The sequence below is a fragment of the Mus caroli genome, chromosome 2, assembly GCF_900094665.2.
Source record: "Mus caroli chromosome 2, CAROLI_EIJ_v1.1, whole genome shotgun sequence".
In the NCBI taxonomy this organism is placed as follows: domain Eukaryota; kingdom Metazoa; phylum Chordata; class Mammalia; order Rodentia; family Muridae; genus Mus; species Mus caroli.
The window spans coordinates 68,462,510-68,486,627 of record NC_034571.1 but is presented as its reverse complement, the minus strand read 5'-3'; the positions used below and the strand labels follow the sequence as shown (position 1 = coordinate 68,486,627).

The 24,118-nt window shown below is 40.9% G+C and overlaps 1 protein-coding gene across 4 annotated transcripts in view; it reads left to right on the top strand.

Annotated features, from left to right (window-relative positions):
* The window catches only part of Chn1 (chimerin 1), a 156,153-nt gene that overhangs the window by 98,192 nt on the left and 33,843 nt on the right, over positions 1–24,118 (top strand). For all 4 annotated transcript variants that reach the window (XM_021182689.2, XM_029474318.1, XM_029474319.1 and 1 more), the window contains one exon: positions 12,168–12,245. In XM_021182689.2, coding sequence (XP_021038348.1) covers positions 12,168–12,245 — 78 coding nt within the window. The remainder of the gene's footprint in view (positions 1–12,167; positions 12,246–24,118) is intronic.

The following is a 24,118-nucleotide window of genomic DNA, read 5'->3' as shown; positions in this document are numbered from 1 at the left end:
AGTGGAAAGAGAGGCCCATTGGTCGTGCAAACTTTATCTGCCTCAGTACAGGGGAACTCTGGGGCCAAGAATTGGGAGTGGGTCGGTGGGGGATTGGGTGAGGGAGCGTGTGTGGGACTTTTGGGATAGCATTGGAAATGTAAATGAAATACTTACCTAATTAAAAAAAATAATTTTTAGGTATACATATAATGTTACTACTTCTTATAGACTAAAGCAAATTTGCGTATGAGTGTATTTTGCTTTTATATAATGCATGAAGCAAAAGCAGTTAGATGATTAACATTTCCACAGATAATTCATATTTTGCTTTTATTGTTAGTGTTGAGAATGCTGCCTCCCAGCATTTCTACAGTCCAGAATGTAGGAATACATGTGTTTAGGGCCATTTCAGAAATTGTTGGAAATGCTGACTACTACCAAACTTCATTTCATGATTTATTTTCATAGAACTCATCAGCAGCTCAAACTCCAACTTCTAAAATCAAACACCCCAATATAATATAACCCAAGGATATACCAATTTGCTTCGTAGATTCTGAGGTATGACAGATAAACCATTGCAGTTCTCTAAGAGTGGAAACATTGAATGTCAGGGTACAGTAGTAGTCTTTTGTCTTATTCAGAGTTATTTCAAGCAGCATTTGTTGTTAAGTGTAGCTAGGCTACACGCAGAGTGCAACGTGCATATGTTTTGCATTCAGAACCAAGGCTAAGTGCCATCTCACTCCCCAGAGCTGTCAGGTCCTGACAAACCCCAGGTTCATCGCTCACTGTTATTCATCAGAAACAGTACCTTTAGTATAATGTAATGCATGCAATCTTGTGCTCAGGGTATCAGAGAAGTGACTCTTATAAAAATGAGAACAGCTACGTTGCTAAGATATCCCTGAGATTACAAGTTTTCTCTCCTGTGTGTTTTCAGCTCGTCGTTTGGTAGACATTTTGGTTCTCAAATTAGAATTTGAAAGCTTTCAACTATATGATGGGCTTTTCTGGTGAAATTAATTCTGATATTAACATTGTAATTTTTGATATGGCATAAACTATATCAACATTTGTAACATTCAACTGATAATGCAGTTTGGCATTTTGACAGTGAAAAAATGCAATAAGTACATTCACTTAAATTCTCTAGCTAGCCCTTTCCTTCATCTGTGTCTTCCTTGCTTTTGAAATGATAAACAATCTCATCTCAGAATGAGTTTCTGGTTTGAGTTTATAGAAGGAAAAAACGATCAAGCTTGGAACTCTGCTTGCTAAGGATAGGAAGTGCCCACATTCTCTTTCCTTCTAATCTTGTCTTAACATTCATCCTCACAGTTTTTACTCATGAAGGAATTTTCCTAGAACCTTATGTTATTCTTCAATGTTATTCCAAAAATAATTGTTTTGGTCCTATAAATGGTCTTTAGAGATGGGGCCCTGCGGTTCAGGGCTGCCACACGTCTTCTTGCCTCAGGTGGCTCATGCTCCCTCCGTGCTACAGATATTTCCAGTTCACTGTCTCCTTTGGTCAGCAGTGTTGCTAAGATACTTCTGTCATCACAGATTTTCTCTCCAACATGTTTCCAGTTCATTGTCTGCAGCCATATTGACTGTCAAATGAAGAAGCAGTGTTTAAAAGCCCTTCTTTCTTGTATCCCTGGCCAGCCACTGGATTTTATAGCTGAAAAACAAAAAGTATGTTTTCAGACATTTTCTTCATATTAAATGTGACTTGACAGTGTACAGACAGGAGCTGGAGCAGGTGTCCAGTGTAGCATTTATTTTACTTCTTTGTTCTAAGCCGTTAGTTACAGTGACAGAGTGGCACTGGCAGTGTCCACACTGTCTGCGGGCAGTGTTCACACTGTCCGCATTCCCCCCAGAGTGTCCGTTTCCAGTGCTTGTGTATGCGGGGTCCTGAAAGTACATGCTTTGCCTACATTATGTACATGCTGTGTGCCTTGTCTCAGCCTCCTGATGTCTGTCCTGGGGAGGTCCTCTTCATTCCAGCTCTCTGGGAAAGAATAGAGTTCCCTACAGTCAATACCTCGTAGAGACTCACCTAACAGCTATTGCTGTAGTATTCCTTCCCTAAGATCCTATCTCACTGTTAGGTTGATCTGAGACTCATTTGCACATCATCTGACTCAATAGCCATGCTCAATGTATTTTCTTAAAACATAGTTTCAGTCTTCATGCAAAGTGGTGAGGCAGCCTTAAGAGGAGATGAATAAGCTGCAGCCTCCTGACTACATGATTTCTGCTAAAAGGACTGCACCATGTGTTTGCATTTTGAGAGTGTTTAAAGGCACACCCGTCATGGAAGAGAACAAAGAGTGATCTGGAATGTAGGCCTGGAAAGAAGTCACCTGTCCCACAAGTCCCAGGAGATGGCGGAGTAGTTTGGAAGTAGAGTATAAACAGATTAGTGGATGAATTTAGCCCTTCGCAGAAAGTGGGATTGGGAAACTAAAATCGGATGAAAATATCTATTATTTACTAATATGTACTTCAATTGTAATTAATTTATGAAATCTGTATTATCACGTTAATATCTGGCCCTTGTGAACATAGCATGTGCCCCTATTTTCTGGTACTCACCAATTCACAACATACAGTACTCACGGAAATACTTGTTGATTGATTTAATTCACATGTGCTCAGTATTTCAGCTGCACGTATTGGACACTTTAGCATTCTCCTGAATAAATTTATGGAGTACAGAAAATATAATTTCTCAGGTTATCCAAAGTCTTTAATGTTACATTCTTTTTAAAAATTAGAAAATGCATCTTAATTTATATAATATCTATATTAGCCAGTCTAGAATCTCTGTTCAGACTTAGATATTTACGTGGTGGCTTGCTGTCCTATACATTATAGTGTCGATTTAGTGGGGGTTAATGGAAAGTTTGCACATTCCTAAAGGTGGCTTCTTAGTTGATTACCTTTTTAATTTATTGTTTTGGAAAATAGTCTTGTTTTCATTCAAAAAACAGAAAAAAAAACTGTAAAAACAAAAAAAGATATTCTTCTTAGTAATACTTCTCCCCTAAAACTCTAATACCTAACCAAGGACTGCATGTGACTAAGTGTAATCAACAGGTCACTATGTCCACCATAGGCAAAATCATGGCTTGGTTTTATTTGGGGGGGAGAAGGGCCTTAAAGTGCCTGGAGTTAATTGCCAAGGCTATCTGCTCTAGTTGCACTTGAATGTCCCCAAGAGCCCCAAGTCAGTGTCCTTGACAGTGTTGGGAAGCAGTGGAGCTTCTAAGAGGTAAGGCTGACTGACAGAAGCTAGGTCCGTAGGCATAGGCCCTTGATGGAGATGCTGGGTCTGCCCCCTGGACGGCTGCCATGATGCAGGCTGACTTTCTCTGCTGTGTCAAGCACAGAGAAAAAAGAACTAAGTAACTGTGAGGGGTTCGTCAAGGACAGGAAGCCAAAGTAACCCTTTGGTCCTTTTAAGCTGATTCTCAGATGTTTTGCCACACTAGCAGACAGCTGACTAACACACTGGCCACTACTTTATATGCTGTCAACCAGTTGTCAGCTCAGAACTCAGGTGGGGATAGTCATTTTTAACTGTGACTATTTTTGCTAATGGTTCTCTCTATCATCCTGAGCCTCACTTACAGTTCAGTCTCAGTCATGTCCCTGGGTCTCAGTGAAGCACAGCAGCAGAGATGAGAGACAGGGTATGAAATCACGAGGCCTGGATTTCCATCGTGGCTGCTTGGATTTTCCACTTCTAAGCAAATGCCTTAATATCAATGGATTTCCCTTCTGAAAAGCAGGAGCGTGAGAACAGAATGAACTAGCTTATGTAACCAACAGTCTTAAGTTCTAGGAAAGAACCCTACTGTGGGGTAATATAAAAGCTGAACGGAGATATTTTTGTGGGTCAGTAGATTAGTAGAATACAGTAATTAAAATTACTATGAAATAAGACTAGAAGGTGATAACTGCCTCGCAGGTGACTTCTTGATCTTAAACATGCTTATAGAGTCAGGCTTGGGACAGATGAGATTTTTCCAACAACTCCTGCATAGACCCAAGCTTACTCTGATGCATTCATAACCCAAAGGTAAAAACCACTTGTCCTAACCTCACATGGTCTGTCATTTCAGGCTGAGTTTCACGTATTTTTTTTCAAAAAAACGTGTTCTTTTTAAAATTTTCTTTTTTGGGGGGCATTGGTGTTTTGCCTGTAGTATGTATTCATGAGGGTGTTGGATCCCTGAAATGGAGTTACACACAGTAGTGAGCTGTCATGTAGGTATGGGGAGTTTATCCTGGGTACTCTGGAAGGACAGCTAGTACTCTTAACCGTGAATAATCTCTCAAGCTCCTGTTTTGTTTTGTTTTGTTTTTAAATATACCAATCATTTGCAGGCCTCATCCACATGCCTCCAACCCTGTTAAGTGTTAATTTCCATGAGACAACGTACATACAAAGAATCTAATGACTGTGACAGTCTCTGATGTGAAGGAGAACATCTAAATTCTGGATTGCTAAAGTTTTCTGTAATTTCATTAGGCTCTTTTGAACTGGAAAAACTATAATAAGATAAAATATTGTAGGTGTGATATGAAAGGTTTTGTTTTGTTTGTTTGTTTGTTTGTGTTGTTTTCAGAAAGTTCCCAAAAGGAAGCTAGTTTTGTTTTTTGTTTATTTGTTTTTTTGATTAAATAAAAACAAAAACAGAACAAAAGAAAGGAAGGAAGGAAGAAAGAAAAAAGAAAGAAGGGAGGAAGGAAGGAAAGAAAAGGAAGGAAGGAAGGAAGAAAGAAAAAAGAAAGAAGGGAGGAAGGAAGGAAAGAAAAGGAAGGAAGGAAGGAAGAAAAAAAGGAGAAAAGGGAGGGAGGGACGAAAGGAAGGAAGGAAGATTGATTGATTTTTCTCAAAGAACCATCCTGGTTTTATTGATTTTTTTTTTCTTGTTTCTACTTGGTTGATTTCAGTCCTGAGCTTGGTAATTTCCTGCCGTCTTCTCCTCTTGGGTGTGTTTGCTTCTTTTTGCACTAGAGCTTTCAGGTGTGCTGTGAAGCTGCTAGTGTAAGCTCTCTCCAGTTTCTTTTTGGAGGCACTCAGAGCTATGAGTTTTCCTCTTAGTACTGCGTTCATTGTGTCCCATAAGTTTAGGTATGTTGTGTCTTCATTTCATTAAATTCTAAAACCCTTTAATTTCTTTGTTTATTCCTTCCTTGACCAAGTTATCATTGAGTAGGGTTTATTGTATGTGAGCTTCCTGTTGTTTTTGTTGGTGTTGAAGACCAGCCTTAGTCCATGCTGATCTGATAGGATGCATGGGATTATTTCAATCTTCTTATATCTGTTGAGGCCTGTTTTGTGACCGATTATATGGTCAGTTTTGGATAACGTACCATGAGGTGCTGAGAAGAAGGTATATTCTCTTGTTTTAGAATGAAATGTCCTATAGATATCTGTTAAAACCATTTGGTCCATCACTTCTATTAGTTTTACTGTGTCTCTGTTTAGTTTCTATTTCCAGTGATCTGTTCATTGATGACACTGGACAGTTGGAGTTTAATTTTTGCTTTTGATTGTGACTGTGCCCTGATATTTTTCCCTCTTGAAGGAAGAAACTATTTTAGTGGATCCCACAGTTAAAAAACTTTAAATTGCAAAAAGACTTCGGATTTTAAAAGATATTGGATATTTTAAAAGGATTGAACTTTTAATATGTAAAGACTGTGGGACTTTTAAAGTTATTTAAGATCTTGGGGATGAATAAGAACTAAGGGTTGAGGCTTACTAGTGATATGTTTGTGTGTCAAGTTGACAAGGGGTCAATTGTACTGACTGGTTTTGTGTGTCAACTTGACACAGCTGGAGTTATCACAGAGAAAGGAGCTTCAGTTGAGGAAATGCCTCCATGAGATCCAGCTGTGGGATATTTTCTCAATTAGTGATCAAGGGGGAAAGGCCCTTTGTGAGTGGGACCATCTCTGGGCTGGCAGTCTTCTATAAGAGAGCAGGCTGAGCAAGCCAGGGGAAGCAAGCCAGTAAAGAACATCCCTCCATGGCCTCTGCATCAGCTCCTGCTTCCTGACCTGCCTGAGTTCCAGTCCTGACTTCCCTGGTGATGAACAGCAATGTGGAAGTATAAGCTGAATAAACCCTTTCCTCCCCAACTGCTTCTTAGTCATGATATTTGTGCAGGAATAGAAACCCTGACTAAGACAGCATGTGTGTTGGGCCTGTGATATATGTAGTCAGGATGTTATAGAGAAAGAAGGGCTCCTTGTGTTGTGTGAAGTCCCCAGGAAAAGGTATTTCTAAAGAGTACCCTTACCACAAAGGAGTCCTGACATTCAGTAGTCGAAGATCTATTCCTTTGGCTTAAGCTTCAGTCCTATTAAAACACACACACTCACACACACACACACACACAGGTACTTGTGGAAAAAGAAATATAATCAGTCATTTGTATTTGGTGTGTGATGGTTGTTTCGTGGTTGTTTTTGGTTTTGTCTTGTCACCTCGATGCAAGCTAGAGTCATATTGGAAAAAAGAACCTTAGTTAAGAAAATGCCTCCATCACAGTGGCCTTTTGGCAAGTCTGTGGTGCATTTTCTTGATTAATGATTGATATGAGAGTGTCCAGACCATTGTGGGCAGTGCTGCCCCCAGAACAGGGAATTTGCCCATTTCCCATCCCTTTAGCCGTGTAACTGTCGTTGTTTAGATACGCCCTCAGAAATACCAGGTGGTGTCAAGGATGGGCAGAGTCAGTTCTGAAGACAGCCCAAAGATTCTTGCTCTAAGTAAAACCTAGCTACCACCGGTACTTCCACCAAGAATAATCTTATATAGGCCTTGTGCACTACCAGTTTGGACTCCTACCTAAGCCACTCTTTCTGTTTTTTGTTATGGAATCAGAATATCAGAGTCCCCTTCCCAGAACCCTGACTTTCACAACCTGTTAATACTACCATGACAGAAGGAACCTTGGAGATTAAAGATGGGGATTCAGCTGCAGACTTTCTCCTTCTGCTGTCTTAACTTTGAGCAAGTCGATAGTTTCTTTGTCAGATGAAGTTACTGACAGTGTTTTGTACTTTTCAGGTGGTTGTGACAGCCATGGGAACACTAAGCAGGGTTGCAAGTAGTCTTTACTCCTTACTGAATTCTGTCCCCTTCCCTCCCAGGTTTTCATCCTCCTTCCAACCTTGCTTCCTCGCTGGCATCCCTGTCACTGTCCTATGCCTTTAAAAAGATCTGATTAGAGCTAGAGTGGGGGACTGGATGAGTGGCATACACAGTAGGAAGGGCCGTGTCCAGACGTGCTGTGTGCTGTGGGCCAGTGTTTGCTAAGCTTTGTCACTTGTACCCAAGACATTTCTAGAGAATCTTGGGTATGTAGATATACAAAATAAATATATAGATGTCTTATTTATATGCTTATTTTTATTATTACCAACCATATTATATTGTAATACTTTATAATTTTAATTTTAATATGAGCATATATATTTACTATTATATGCCACAGATAATAAATCATAAAAATTTAAAATAATTCTTTGGGATATGTATAATTTTACCATTTATTAGCAAGAAGGCAAGTTTGTATGCCAATAAGGATGTGCTCCTAACTTGATACAGCTCACAGATACACTAATTTGATACATGCTGATGAATAGCTATAAAAAGTCATTTGGTTAATTAAACCATTAAGTTTCTATAAGAACAGGAAACTTTGCCATACAGTAAAAATATTGATTTCCAGTATGCAGTTGTCTCAAATCTGAGACAAGGTGTTTCTGATAGTGCTCTTTGGCATTGCAACATATGGAAGATTGCATGGTGACAAGTTCACATGTACAGTGAGACTCAAGCCTGTGGTAAAGTCATGCTGTGCAACATAGTGGGGCTGTGCAGAAAAACCACAGATTTACAACATGGGGTGCACATGTCACATTTGTGCCTAAATGTTCCACACTTGTGCTCTGCACTTTGACCAGTTATGAGTTCCCACATTAACCACTCTCCACTGTACAAAGACACCTCTCTAATGAGTTCTGAAAGATGCCCTGATCTACAGGGAGAGAAATGAATTTAGAGAGCAGTTTGATACTGTGGCCATTTAGCAGAAAATAGTAACAGGCTCACCTCTGGGGCCTGTGAACTCTCCAGGCATAGGTTCTTGGTCAGATTTATAGTACCAGGTACATTGTCTTCTATTGTGGAGTGGGCCTTAAATCCAACCAGAAAGCAGTTGGTTACCACCACTACCCCCCCACCTCCAACATTCATGCTACTGCTGAAACCATGGGTTGATCTTGCCAGGGAGGTTGTTATTACAGTTCACGGGGTGAATATGATGTCTTAAAATTAACAAACAAGCAAAGGACTCGTAGGTTTACAGATGAGCAAAGTCACACCTAATCCATGTATGTTTTTCAAGGCTTCCTGGATGAAGTTGTATTTGGGTTGAACCCTGACAACTGTGTCTCTCACTCCACCAACTGCAAGTTAAACTTGAGGAAACATCTGTTACTTTTCCTTTACTTCATTGTTCTTATTGCTGCTCTTGTGATCTGTTACTAACCTTTGAAATTGAAGGTAAATAAGCAGATGAACCAATGAGTAGAAAAGTGCCCCCCCAACTTCATAGTTCATCTTATTTTCTCACAGTGTGGACATGGTACACTAGGATCTCAGCTCTCCTCCCTCCCAGCTAGAGTCTATACAGCATTGGGGATTTAGCCTCTGTGAGTGTCAGTTCTTGGAAGTACAAAATGAGGATTCACTATTCATATGGCTTACAAGGTTTATCTGTGGATTCATGAGACTGTGCATGCAATCATCAGAGAGCATGGTACGTAAGCACTCACTGACAAAGTGTAGCTATCATTAACAGTCTATTAACTTAACAAGGCAGAAGTAGCCAGGTTCATGCAAGCACAATGACAGACATCTGTCTAGAACATTAGAACATTTATAGCAGCTCAGAGTTTCAGAGTTTGCACCTTTGTTACTTAAAGTTGGTCTCCAAAACCAACTCAGAAGTGCAGTCCTCACACTGCAGACACACTACTGGCCACACACTTGACAGGTACTTGGTTTGTTATCCTACAGTGTTATTTTCTATCTCCTTCAAGGTCTAGTCACTGCCCAAGCTGTAATTTAACCCAGCATGTCTTGCTTAATAGAAAAACTAACAAAAAGAGTAAAACTCTGCCGAGTTTATAATAAAATTTATTTCTAGACACAATGTTCACTTTACCTGGCCATGCATCTTTCTAAGAAAGTTTACTATGAGTATTTTTGTGCATAGTTGGATTTTAATTATTTTAACTGAAGCACAAGGGCTAATAGAAACTTGGCTAAGATGTTCAAGACAGAAAACAAACATACCAACAATTACGGGTTACTCCCATAATTCTTTTCTCTAAGTTAGGATTGTACAATGTTGAAAACAAATGCCACTATGTTTGCCTTTGGGCATTTTGTGTGTGTGCCCACTGAGGACTGGGTCAGCATGACTTTCAGCTGAATGTGTCCAAGGACTTGACTGACACTATGTTTCCAGTCGTCACATGACTAACTAGGCTAGAGCTGAAGAATCACTTATGTTAGGCAAGAAAGCTTTGTCCAATGTGTCTCCTCTCAGTCCTATCATTTTATAATCTCTTATCAATCATCTGAAGCTAAACTTGTGAAACTGAAATGTGCATAGAGTAATGCTAATGTCTCTCTTTTATTTGCTTAATTTAAAACCACAAAGATTGGGAATATAGTATGATTCCCAGGGAGGGTGCTTGACTAGCATGGCTGAGGCCATTCAGTTTCCAGTACAGAAAAAAAGAATAAAAGGACTGTGTATAGACCAAAGAAAATGGTAATTGGACATGTTTTCAAGTCAGTTCCTGGAGCTGGAAAGATGGCTCAGGAGGTAAAGTACTTTCTGTGCAAACATCAGGACCTGAGTTTACACTCCAGCACCCACATAAAAGCTGGGTGTGGCATAGTGTGTCTAGGCCAGGGAGCAGATACAAGCAGAGCCCTATTGCTTATTAAGGTCATTGGCCAATCAGACTGGCCAAAACAGTGAGCTTCATCTTCATTGAACAACACTATCTGAGAACAAGAAGGTGCTACACCTTATCAACTGAGATAGTCATTGATCTCTGGCCTTTACAGGTACACACACACACACATGCACACACATACACAGCACTCATTATTTCCAATATCTTAATATAATTTAAGGGTGACTCATAATTAAATTAGAGTTTTCATTGGAATAATTCCTATATTTTATAAAATCTGAGATGTGTGCATAGTGGTCAATTGACTGGATTTCTGCTTTGCTTTGGTTTTGGTCTAAAGCTCAAATCCAGGTCCTTGTACATTCCAGACACATGCTTCTACTGCTAACCTACAGCCTCCAGCTACCACCTCCCTCCCCCATTCATTTAAATCCAGAATTTTAAATTCCTTAAATACAATGTAGCATTCGAATCTTAAGATTAATTATATAGCAAAGACAAGGAAACAGATGAGAGATGGTTAGAAAACCAAATGGAAAACACTGAAGCCAGGTGTAATGGCACATGCCTTGAGAGCCCAGCATTCCAGAGGCAGAGGCAGGCAGATCTCAGGAAATTTAAGGTGAGCCTCATCTACATAGTGAGTTCCAGAACAGCCAGGCTACATGTGAGATTCTATGGGAGCTCAGATGGGGAGAAGCCCCTTAGGGAACTATATCATTGCTCTTGAATAGAATTGTGTTTGAGTTTTTCAGCCAGCAGCCCCTTTTCTACAGCTGAAGACAGGGTCTGGTAAGCACTGCCACACTGCGTCGAGGGCCTGTGCTTCTGGATTATTCTTAGCTCCCCTCCTCTAGCCTCAGTCTCTGAACAAAAAAAGTATTGGGACTAGGAAACTAGGCTCTAGCATATGGGTGTATTAAGTGTAGATCTACAACCAAATGCACACAGTGTAGACAAAGACGCCCACTAGAGGATATCCCCATGCCACATGCATGCTTGCTATTCTGGATGAAAATGCAACACTTAAATTCCTTTTCTTCTTCATCAAAATATGTAGCTATTTTTTGTTCACCTTTAATAAAACTGGAGGTCAGTTAAGCGGCCTCACCCCCAATGCACAAAAAAGAAGTCTGGGTTCACCCCAGTGGGGCAGCTCATGTCACACATGACATGCAGAGGCGTGGGCTGGCCCTCAGAGTCTACCTAGCAGGCATTTGTTTGTTTGGCTAGTTTTGCTCTTAAATACAACCCTTGGTATGTGCTGATTTCCTCTGCCTTTAGTGTGGGACTCACTCATTGCTCATTACCTTTCTACAGATATTTTTTTTTTCTTTCCTTGAGCCAGCAAGAAAAATCTTGCATGAGAGGAGGGGGGAAAGAGCGAGTTGAGGAACACAGTACTTAAATACTGGTACTGGGTTTTCATTGGTTGTTTCATCTCTCCCTTTGGCCAGTCTAGTCTTGCTTCCCCCTGCAAATCCCTCCCTCTTCTCCCCCTCCTGCAAGTGAGTTCGCAGGGTGTCTGTTGCTAGCGACTGACTGCAGGCTGTATGTAGGCATCTCTCATTCAGAATGGACATTGACATGTTGAGCAGAGAAGAAAGCTTTCAGCAATGTGTCATTTGTCACAATTGTCAGGCTTTTTAAAAAAGGACTCCCAAAGAAAGATGCTGCGTGCTTTGTATGTTAGCACAGACTGATTTCCTCTGCAGACTCTTAAGTTTTCAGAAGCTTAAATATAGAGCCCTGTTATAAAAGGAAGAGAGAATTTGTGTGTTAATCGGCCTTGTGAAGAAGTGCTTCATCACTCTCCTGCACCTCCCTGTGCTCGGGTGCGTGGCGTGGCCACGGCTCTCTAGGTTAGGGCTCGAGCTGGCTGCAGCATGCTCATGTGCTAGCTGAGTAGAGTTCACCGGCAGTCGCAGGCTGACACAGGGTTTTTTGGTTTTTGTCTTCCTATTCCGTTGAATATCAGAATGCCATCCAAAGAGTCTTGGTCGGGGAGGAAAGCTAATAGAGCCACAGTCCACAAAGCAAAACCCGAGGGCCGGCAGCAAGGCTTACTGATAGCAGCCTTGGGAATGAAACTGGGCTCTCAAAAGTCATCTGTGACAATCTGGCAACCTCTGAAACTCTTTGCTTATTCGCAGTTGACATCACTTGTTAGAAGAGCAACTCTGAAAGAAAATGAACAAATTCCAAAATATGAAAAGGTTCACAATTTCAAGGTAAGAGTATTTTTGTTTCTGGCCTTTTCTCATAAAAAATGTTCAGTGCTTGGAGTGTACAGTGTTACAGGCTCGTCTTTGGATGCCTTTGAAAAATTAAGGTGATTTGACTGAAATGTTCTTGCTATTCAAGGAAAGGACATGTTTAAATCCTGATTTTATTTAAGGTAGAGCTAAATAGAGCTCATAGAAATCCAGCCCCATTTTCTCGGGTGCTGTGACGATGTTCTCTGTAATCACTGTACACACTGCTAAGTCTTGACGATGATATAAAGGTCTCTAATCATGAGTTTGGCCTTGCATGTATCTGTTTTGCAATGTATCTACCTCTGTTGGTGATTTCAGAAGGGGATTAAGTCTTATCTGTCCGATTCTGACAGAGGCTTTGCTGTAGCAGGCATGTTCAGTTGCATCTGGAGTGAGCAGATGGTGTGCATTTCCCATAGTTTCTGTCTTCTCTCCTCCTTCCGTTAATAAATTGACCACAGTAATAGGAGGATTGCTGCCCTGGGACCATAGAGGCTGAGCCTGTGACTGGCAGCTTCCCTGCTTCTCTTCATGGTAGCTTTCACCTTGCATATATTGTTTTTAATTCCTGCTGTAACATGTTTTATGCAGTGTACCTGAATCTTCCTTTATGAAGGTTTTATATATATATACATACACACACACACACATATATATATATCTTGCCTGTACTTACTTCATGGTATAAGGCCTTGAAGTTGTGCTCTTTCCATGCTAAATCAGGGGATAATGCAACTTGAAGTCATGTGTAAGGAGACCCAGTTACACTCAGCAGGCAGATGAGCCAGCATTTTATAGTAACTTTCTGATAGTTAAAAGTTTTCTTAAGACTCAAGAATATTCAGTTTACACAGAGTATTATTAATGTTAGAATGGAAATATTTGATTGCAAAAAAAAAGGTGTTAGGTCTGGAAATGTGGGGGGTTTATCTGTTAATTTATTTAACATTTATTCAGCATATAGAGTGCACCGGGCTCTCTACTAAGGGACTTTATCCAGATTATAATCCATCCTGACTTTTAACACCAGCATTTATTTTACTCATGCTAAAAAACAAAACAACAAACATGCCTCAGTATACGCTGCGTTTTCTATACTGAGGAATAGATTGTAGTCTTCATACTATTTGGGGGTTACTTTTCAACCAATATTTTTGCTTTAAAATGGAATTGAGACAATTCAACAAATCAAAAATTGGCAGAAAATGGAAATATGTACATCCAGCCTTAGCCACGTCGTCCACTTATAAACCAAAAATAAATAAGTAAACAAATCAATAAATACCCGTAGGCTTCTGAGTTTTGGTGATTTATAGCCTGATCTTACAGGGCTTTTCCCAGGAATATGGTTTGTAAAGTGCCTATTAAGTTAGAAGGGAAGAACCATCTGCATAGTTGAGAGATCCTGGGACTTCCAAAGCATCTTCAAAGAGGTGCATCTCCTAGGCAAAGCCGGCCTATGACATGATCCCTGCAGTGCTGAATCAGGTTCTGTTAAGTGCTGCTTATCAGTATTGGTTGGACACAAACGGGGCTGTTGAAGAATTTGCATGAACAAGCATATACTTTCCCCTCTCCTGAAGATTGTATCTTTTAGGGTTTTCCACATAGCTTTATAAGAAGTAAATCCTGCACACCCAGAAAGTGTTAACTATGTGAGTGATGGTGACCCTGACCACCACCAGAACTGGAGCCTGAACCTAGAACCTTGTGCCTGCCAGGCAGACACTACACCACTGAGCTCTACCCTGGCCTCAGCATACTTGTTTTTGTTTATTTTGGTTTTTTTTTTTTCCTCTTCTATTTTGTTTTAAGAACATAAAATGTGGAAGAGTTCTTTCTCTGGAGCTCGCAGATGAAACCCAGCTGAGGCCTATTCATTAACAGTCCATGTCAAGAAGGGTTTTCTGTGGGACAGTGAAGTATTCTACACAGTGTTTAGCATCACTAACAAGGTCAGAAGTCTCAGAGTTTGACTCCTCCTATTAAAAATAACTCTGGGTATTTTTTAAATGTGCCTGTGGAGTAACATTTTCAAAAATGTTTTCAGAAAAAGAAAAGAAAAAAGAAAGGGTCCTGCTTGATTTCAGAGAATATCCCTAAAAGAACTGCAGCTCTAGCAGGAACTCAGTCCATGCAGATGCTGGCATAGAAGGGCACTGCCTCTGGTATACATGTGCAGTCAGCTACTGTGGGAAACAGAACTGTTTCCATGATAGCCTGTCATGTGGTCTGCCTGCAGCGCTCTCTCAGTGGAGTGTTTTCCCAGTGACCTCCACCTCACCAAAGCCTCCTTTCCCTGTGCTTTGCCTCTGGAGCTGCCAGCTCTTATTTCGGGGTGAATGCAAGAGCACCGTTTACCTCTGGTGCAAGCACTCACCAGGAGGGAACCATTCGGAGCAGCTGTACCCTGTGACTGGGGATTTGTAGGAGAAAAGTGAAAAAATGGATTGTACTGTTATGTAACCTTTTCCTCTCCTCCCGACCCCTCCTCTCCCTCTCTCATTCTCTTCCCCTCCCTTCCCTCTGTTGTTCTTACATCATAGAAAGGCTACTACATCTTAGGGAGGCTATCATTTAGCAGTAAAGATACCACATTCTGTAGAAGCTTGGTAAGATGTCAGTATAGATTTGAGCATAATTCCAAAAGAACTTGAGGGATTCTAGATGTTTTTACCAAAAAGTAAAATGAAGCAAATGTTGCAAGAGATATAATTTGAGTATTAGATATATAGACCCATATGATAACATCACATAGTAACCCATAATTTGTAGTTTTTTATTTATAATTGACATATAAATGTGTGTGTGTGTGTGTGTGTGTGTGGTACCATGTGATGTTTCTATATGTATATGAACTTTAATTAATATGAAAATTGAATGTATTTCTAACTAATCAAATTTTTTTAAGAGTTACTCTATTCTGAGCTGATGAGATGTCTCCATAGGTAAAGGTAAAGGTACTTCCTTGGCTCCTGGCTGAGGATTTTATCTCTGGGATCTACATGGGGGAAGTAGAGAACCAACCGTATGCCATAGTACCTATGCTCCTAGAAACACACACTAAATAAAGCGAATCTTTTACAATTTTAAAGAGAATTACTCTGTCCTAATACCACATGTAGAGAAAACAAAAATTAAATAATATATCAAAAGCAAAACAGAAGCAGCCCTCCACAGTCATTTGTTGCATCCTCCTTCTAAGACTCTGGGAAGGACTGGAGAGGAGAGGAAAGCCTTTGCCTTCAGGCATTTGCTTGTGACATGGACCATTGCCTAATTGGCCCAAATGCCTACTCTCTCTAAACCTCTCTCTCTATGGCAGAAAACTGGTCTATGTAGGTACATGGTAGCCACTACTTATTAAAACATATTATCTATAACTGTTTTTTTCTGGATTTATATCAATTAATTCATTTCTATAAAGGAGTGATTAAATCCTGGCCTTCCTCCTAGCATGGTGGAGAGTCTTGGATGACCCTGGGGGTTTCCATTCAGCTCCTGGGAGGAGTGGGGTTTACATAAGAGCCCTTGAGTATTTTCTGTACTACAGAGTACAATGAAATCCTCTGTTTTTAAGAGAAGATACAGGCAGTGGTTTCCAAAATGCAAATTGTGGTAGAATTCAAATAGCACCATAACAGGAGGCTCCATAATAAGGTTAGTGGTCAGGACCTCTGGACTGTAGAAGTAGTAAGTACCTGGCCAGCAGGCAGTGTCCTGCTGCTTGGCAACCAGAAGGGCAGCAGTGGACACACTCCTGATGAAGGAAGGGGTCTCTCCTCTCCTTCTGGGACACACAGACCCACGCCCTCTGCCCTTTGGTTTGATGCACGCCGAGAGGAGTGTTGTTTGGTTCTCTTCCGCTGCCCTGAAATTCTATGTTCAGTGACAGTGTCTCCTCACTTCCTTGTGCTGTACCCACTAAACGTCTTACCACCTTCTCCCTCATTCTAATCGTTTTCCCTTTTGCCATATGTGGGAAAATGCTGGCAACTGGTACACATTTAAGAGGTGTTGACTGAATGACTGACTGAGTTAGTATACAGTGTGACATAGTGGACCTGTTGTTTTGAAACCAAGTCTGATAACAACAGAAAATCTCAATACAAAATACATTCTGAAAAGACATTCTTAAGACCCGTGTTCTTTTATATCAATAAAACTTATATACGTTTGAAAAATGAAATGAAAATTCTGATAACATCATGATAACATTTTTTTAAATTTGAAGACAGAGTCTAACTATATAGCCCAGGCTGGCCTTGAACATATTATGTAGTCCAGGTTGGCCACAGAGTCCAGATTCTTCTGTCTTAGCTTCATTAATATGGTTATCATAAAGTATCTTATTAAGCTTTTGCAGTACTGTGTTATCCTTTATGGATATGAACATGGAGTATCCAACATGAGATTTTAAAGGAATAGTTTTTCTGCAAATAAGAGGTTAAAAGGAACTGCAATGTGTATTTTATATTAAGCACATTCCCCCTCTCTTCACTTTGAATGTGGGCCAAAGAAGACAAAAATAGCCAAGATCAGTACATAATGGGGTTCTCTCTGCCTCTGCACTCAGACAAGAAAAGGAATGATGAGCAGAAACTGGGAGGTTGGAAAAAAATCGCCTAGAAGGTCCCTGTAAGAACTTCATTTCTGTTGCTACCTGGCACAGTACTTCTCAGTGCTTCTGTGTGAGAGTCAAAAATAGTGGTCACACTTGCCTCTGCCTCTCTGCCTCTCTCTCTGCCCTTCTCTGCCTCTCTCTTCCCTTCTCTCTGCCACTCTCTCTTCCCCTCCCTGCCTCTCTGCCTCTGCCTTCTGGAATGCTTGCTGCCCTTCTCTGCCCTGGCCTCTGCAGCCCCAGCACTGCAGCCCTCTCATCTCACTCCTTGCTGATGGTTTAAATGTTTACTGATGGCCTTGTTCTAATACTTCAAGTGCAAATACCAATATAATGAGGAGAGCATGGTGTTGTTTTATGCATGAACATGAGTGTTAAAATACTTTACTAATGCCCTGTTCCTCAGAATCCGATATTCAGTGTGTGACTGTGATGTGAAATGGTTGTAGAACATCACATTCTGCTAGCAGGAATGTGACAGCCGGAACAAGCATGCAATCACAACTAGAAATGTTAGAGTCCTGCACAATTCGGGAGAGTTTTGATTTTTGAGGTTGGGATTTTGTTTGTTTGTTGTAAGAAGAAAATGAGATCTATTAATTAGAACTGTTAACAGGACACAAACAGTATAATAGGTCAACTGCAACTTTGCCACTTTTCTGGCCTCCCAATCCCTGGAATCCAGTTTCTGTTTCTAGGAGTGGATTATCTGAGATTCTGCATGTAAGTGGATCTGAAGTTTGTCCTAGTGGACTGACCTATTTTACTTAGCACAGTGTCCTTCAGTTTTATCTATATTTAACATGTGGTAAAATTTATTTTTAAAAGCTAAATTAATATTCCTGTACTGGTTGGTTTCTGTCAACTTGACATAGGCCTAGACATATCTGAGAAGAAGGAATCTCATTTGAGGAATTGCCTGGAGACGGGTCTGTGGGACATATATTTGATTAGTTATTGATTGGGAGAGTCCAACTCATATTGGTCAGTGCTACCCTGTACAGCTGGCCTTGTTGGTATGGAAACAGCAAGTAGAGCAGCACTGATGAGAGCCAGTGAACAGCACTGCTCCATGTCTCTGCTTCAGTTCCTGTCCCAGCTTTCTGCCTTGCTTCAGCTTCTGCCTCAGTTTCCACCAGCATATCTATGTGCCAGAACATACCCCCCCCCAAGTTGCTTTTGATCATAGCAATAGAAAGCCAAAGTAAGACCATTTCTTTGAATATTCACCCATTTTCTTTACTCATCCATCCATGAATATTTAGGGGTTTGTTTTCCCCCATAAGTTGACTATTAAGAAATAACTTAAATGTTACAGTAAATGCTGCTATTGACAGAGGGTGAAGCTATCTTTGAGATCCTGATCTCAGACTTTTGGGATAGCCTGCATAAATTTCTTAAAAGAATAGCCGGCAGTTTTCATTAACAGCTGAAGTATTTCACATTCCCACTGGCGGCACCGTCAAGATTGCAGCTTCTCCACACTCTCACCAGCAGTGGTTCTTTCCATCTGGGGAATAGGTGTTTTCACCACCATGAGGTGACACCCCTTTTTAGGTTTGATTTGCATTTCCCTTGAGATTAATAACAGTACATGATCTTTTCATGTTAATCATTTTTTTTGTCTTCCGTTAATACATGTTTTTCCTTTTTTGAGATGAGGCTCACCATGCTTCCTTTTCAGGCTGCATGTGAGCTCCTGGACAGACAGACAGACAGACACACACACACACACACACTACCTAGACCTGCCCCATTTTTTTTTTGGAGTTATTTGAAGGTGTGCAGGCAAGGTAATTCAGCTGGTAAAAGTGCTTGCTTTGCAAGGCTGTCGGCCTATGTTTGATTCTTGGAATCCACAGTAAAAGTAGAGAACCAACTCATAAAACTTGTCCTCTGGCCTCCATGTGCATGCCTTGGCATGTGTGCCCCAACCATGTGTACACACACACACACGTGTACCAATAATAATAAGTAAAATTAAAGCCGCTTGGTGGCTCTGCTATTCAGTGCCAGGAGTTTCTAATATATTCTGATGCTAGCCCATAAGATACATCCTTTGCACATGTTTCCAGCCATTTTGTCAGTAGTCTTTACTGTTCCTTCCTGCATGCTGCTTCTCTGGTTTAAAATTACCTCTAAGCTCCACCACTGACATGTGACCCAGCCTCAACTTCTGCTCCTGGCTCAGTCCAGTTCATGGGGGCATCCTTCCCTGCAAGCATGCATGTTTGCTTTGCTGCTGACTTTGGGTGCTCAGTGGTTTGGCTTTTCACTTTTAATTATATGGAACTATTGGATAATACTTATCACTTGATAGAACATTTGTGAGACTTTTCCTTCTAGGTGTCAGGAGCCCTAACGCAGACTGGCAATGTGTCACATAATCAGAAGTTCAGCATTAAAAATCTGCCCCATCCTGTGGGGGTTAAAATGCATCCAGGACCATCTTCCAACTTTGAGCTATTTTGAGGCTCATTTTGGTGCAGGATGGTGACAGAGGCTCCAGTTCTTTGTTTTGCCAGAGTTTCACCTATTTTCAAGACATAGTTTTGTCAGACTCAAGGCCTAGCACGTAGTTTCCTGATGCTGGGTCCATGTCCATCTCTGCACAGCCGGTCCTATCAGGAGAATAGAATGCTATTTGGCCCAAATCTATGCCATACATGCAAATGTAATAGTTTATAAGACAAGGAGTAACATTGGAAATAAAGATAAAATTCATTAAGAGGACATAATATTTTAAAGTGTAATATGCCTAATAACAGATTCAAATACATACAGCTGAGCTGCAAATGAAATAGACAGTCCACATCATAATTAGAAGTTTCAATAATACTGTCAGTGATAGAACAGACCAAAAATAGGATCATGGGAGCTTTAATCAGCCAATTTGATCTAATTGATATTTATGCAACATTCTACTCAGTAACAATAGGAAGGATGTACCCTTAAACTAAATATCAGTTAAAAAAAAAAAAACAAAATCAGAATTGGCTAAGCATGGTGGCACACATACTTTTAATTCCAGTACTCAGGAGGCAGAGGTGGATGGCTCTCTGTGAGTTCAAGATCAGCTGATCTACATAGTGAGTCTCTTGTCTCAATGAATTAAGTCTGAATGCTAGAGAGAGGGCTCAGCAGTTAAGAATACATACTGCTTTTACAGAGGACCCAAATTCTGTTCCCAGCCCCCACAACAGCCAGTTAACCCCAACTTCAGAAGAATTCATACATCTGGCCCCAGGGGCACTAGCACTCCTGTGCACATACATGTATGCACACACATAATTAAAAATAGGGCAACTTTAAAAAATACTTTTGAGATTATAATGCAGTTACATGAGTTCCTGCTTCCCATTCCCCTGTCCTCTTTTCAATTTGTGACCTCGTTCCTTTGTTTGTTTTTTGGGGTTTTTTGAGACAGGGTTTTCTATGTAACAGCCGAAGCTGTCCTGGAACTTGCTTTGTATACTCAGAGATCCACCTGCCTCTGCCTCCCAAGTGTGGGAATTAAAGGTGTGCACCACCACATGCATGGCACTGACCTCTTTTCAGTTGTTGTTATCTTTATGTGTGTATATGTGTGTTATATATATATGTCCTCTGTGTGTCTGTGTGCGCGCACACACACGAATACATTCCTAAATACAACCTCCTCCATCTGTATAATGTTACTTTTATGTGTTTTCAGGGCTAACCATTTGGTATTGGGTCGCCAAGTGGTATGTGTAGCCAGGCAGTGATGACGCAGGCCTTTAATTCCAGCACTTGGGAGCCTTTAATCCCAGCACTTGAGAGGCAGAGGCAGGCAGATTTCTGTACAGCCAGGGCTATACAGAGAAACCCTGTCTCGAAAAAAAACCAAAAACAAACAAAAAAAGTGGTATGTGTCCTCTTTCCATAGGAAGACTATTTCTCCCACTTAGCATTCCTTAGTTGCTGTAGTTCTTTATGTAGGCTTGAGGTTTCCCCACCCCTGGCCATTGTTGCTAGTGTGTCTGTTGGTGTTGTTCAGCCACTTCGTGAGATTCCATGGGTGTGACTTCTCTGACATCTCTAGGAGACAATCTCACAGCTAACTCTTTGTTCCTTGCTATCATTCTTTGCTCTTGCTATCATTCTGCCTCCTCTTCTGCAGTGATTCCCAAGCCTTAGGTACAGGACCAGTGTCTAGATCTATCCTTTAGGACTGGGCTCTAAAACTCTGCATTTTATTGGTTGTGGTTCTCTCTTCTCTTCTTCTTCCCTTCCCTTTTCCCTTCCCCCTTCCCTTCTCCCTTCCCTTCCCTCTTCCCTTTTCCCTTCCCTTCCCACTTCCCTTCCCTCTTCCCTTCTCCCTTCCCTTCCCCCTTCCCTTCCCTCTTCCATTCTCCCTTCTCTTTTCCCTTCCCTTTTCCCTTCCCTTTTCCCTTCCCTTCCCTTCCTTTTCTCTTTGTACTAAGTATTGTAACTAGAACATTGTTTGTTTTTTTTAATATTGATTTCTATGTTCAAATTTACCACTGATATTTTAATACAAGCTCATTTTTAAATACTATTTATTTATTTATTTATTGTATTAATGCTCTATCTGCATGTATGCCTGAAGAGGACATCAGATCCAATTATTCATGATTGTGAGCCACTCTATGGTTGCTGGGAATTGAATGTAGGATCTCTAGAAGATCAACCAATCGTCTTAACTAATGAGCCATCTCTCCAGCACAATACAAGCTCATTTATTCAAGTAATGAATCTAATTCTCAAAGTAGAATATTGCTTTATATTACATTGGGTTCTTTTAATGTTTGTATAAATTAGTTATTTTTATTTTATGTGCATTGGTGTTTTGCCTGCATGTATGTCTGTGTGAGGCTGTCAGATCTCCTGGAGATAGAGTTACAGACAATTCTAAGCTGCAGTGTGGGTGCTGGGAATTGAACCTGTGTCCTCAGGAAGAACAACCAGTGCCCTTAACCTCTGAGCCTTCTCTTTTCAACTCCATACTTTGGATGTTTTAAATGTTACATTTAAGAGCCTGTATTGGTTGTGGAAAATGTATTTGGGTATATGTAGTTGCATGTATGTATGTGTGTGTTTAGTGTAGGAGGCATTTGAGTGTCATATGAGCAGACGGTTCTCTCCTTCCACTTGAGGGTCACAGAGGTCAGATTCAGGTTGTTGGAGTTGGCTGTACTACTAAATTGCCTTGCCATCCATAGCATTTGACATCCTTCAGCGTTGAAAATGGTCAGTTATAAGGGAAAGCTATCCAGAGAAAGGGACAAAAAGGATGGGCTTTAAACATCTACACTTTGACATCCAGAGTGGTTTGGTACACCAGGCAGTGGTGGTGCACGCCTTTGATCCCAGCACTTGGGAAGCAGAGGCAAGTGGATTTCTGAGTTCAAGGCCAGCCTGGACTACAGAGTGAATTCCAGGACAGCCAGGGCTACACAGAGAAACCCTGTCTCGAAAAACCAAAACAAACAAACAAACAAACAAGAGTGGTTTGGTGATTTTTGTTTTTTGTTTTTAATCATTACTATGTTTTTTAGATAAGATTTCTCTGCGTAGCCTTGGCTCTTCTGGAAGTTGCTCTATAGACCTTCTTAGCCTCAAACGCAGAGATCCTCCTGCCTTTGCCTCCAGAATGTTGAGATTAAAAGTATGAGCCACCATTCCCAGCTGTTGTTTTACTTTTTATTATATAATTTATATCTTGTAGTATGATGAAAAGTGGACGAAAAAGCTTAGGATGGCAGCACCTGTAATCCTAACACTGGGTAGAGAGGCAGGAAAGTTATGAGTTCAAGGCTGCCTGGGCTACCGAGTAAGTTTCAGGTAAGCCTGAGCTACATGTAGCAACAACATGTCTCTCATAATTAGTGGATAGACATAGGGAATGACTGACGGGCACTGACTGGCGCTTTGTAGAGTGCCACTCCGCCCAGCAAGGGTGTGTTTGTGTGTATTGATGGATCTGTGCATGATTCCAAACACCTGCACTTATTTGTGCTTTAAAGGCTCAGCTGCAATTTTAGAGCATTTTCTCCCACAGAAATAGGATTAATTGGGTAAATGGGTAGATTATAAAAGAATCCATAAGGAATTTAAGTGTTGGTAATACCCTGTATTGGTTATGGTAAATGTATTTGTGTGTGGAGTTGTGTATGTGTGTGGAGCTGCATGTACGTATTGTTGTGTGTAGAGGTGTGTGCATATACATGTAGAGGTTAAAATTGCCAACCTCAGGAGTCATTCCTCAGGTGCTATCTAGTTTGTTCTTATTTGTTTTTAGTTTTGTCTCTCTTTTCACCTATAATTCACCTATAAGGCCAGGCTGGCCGGCCAGTGAGCCAGTTAATTCTACAGCACTTGTGAAAGTGCTTGACTGCATATCTGGATTTTTCACACGTTTCTGGGGACTGGACAGAAACACACAGTAAACACCAACTGACACCTTAGACCAGGGAACGATTCTTATGAATAGAATTAACAATAATTCACTATTTTCTCCATATTCAAACTACTGGTTCATACACCATTTAAAAGAACGTGTTTTTATGGTTCTCATTACATGGGAACAGAGCAGAGAGACCAGGCTGCCCCAATAGCTGTCCTAGTATAGCAAGGCTAGCACCATGGTCTGGCCATACTGTACCAACTCTCCCTCTGGCTTATTGCTTATAGTTCAAGGCAATGTTTATTTTGTTATGGCCACTGGTGGTCTAGAAGGACTTTTATGGTACTTCCCTCAATTTTGAACAGTTTTTCCGTTCTTGAAATATACAATCACCAGTCTTTGCCATATTGAATACTTACTTAGGTGTCTGTTTAGAAAATTATCCATTTCATCCATTTTTTTTATTCTTATTCTTTGTTAGGGATTTATTTCATTTACATTTCCAGTACTATCCCAAAAGTCCCCCACCCACTCACTCCCCCACCCACTCACTCCCCCACCAACTCACTCCCAATTCTTGGCCCCAGAGTTCCCCTGTACTGAGGCAGATAAAGTTTGCACGACCAATGGGCCTCTCTTTCCACTGATGGCAGACCAGGCCATCTTCTGATACATATGCAGCTAGAGACACGAGCTCTGGAGGGCGGGAGGGGGTGGGGGGTAATGGTACTGGTTAGTTCATACTGTTGTTCCACCTATAGGGTTGCAGATCCCTTTAGCTCCTTGGGTACTTTCTCTAGCTCCTCCATTGGGGGCCCTGTGATCCATCCAATAGCT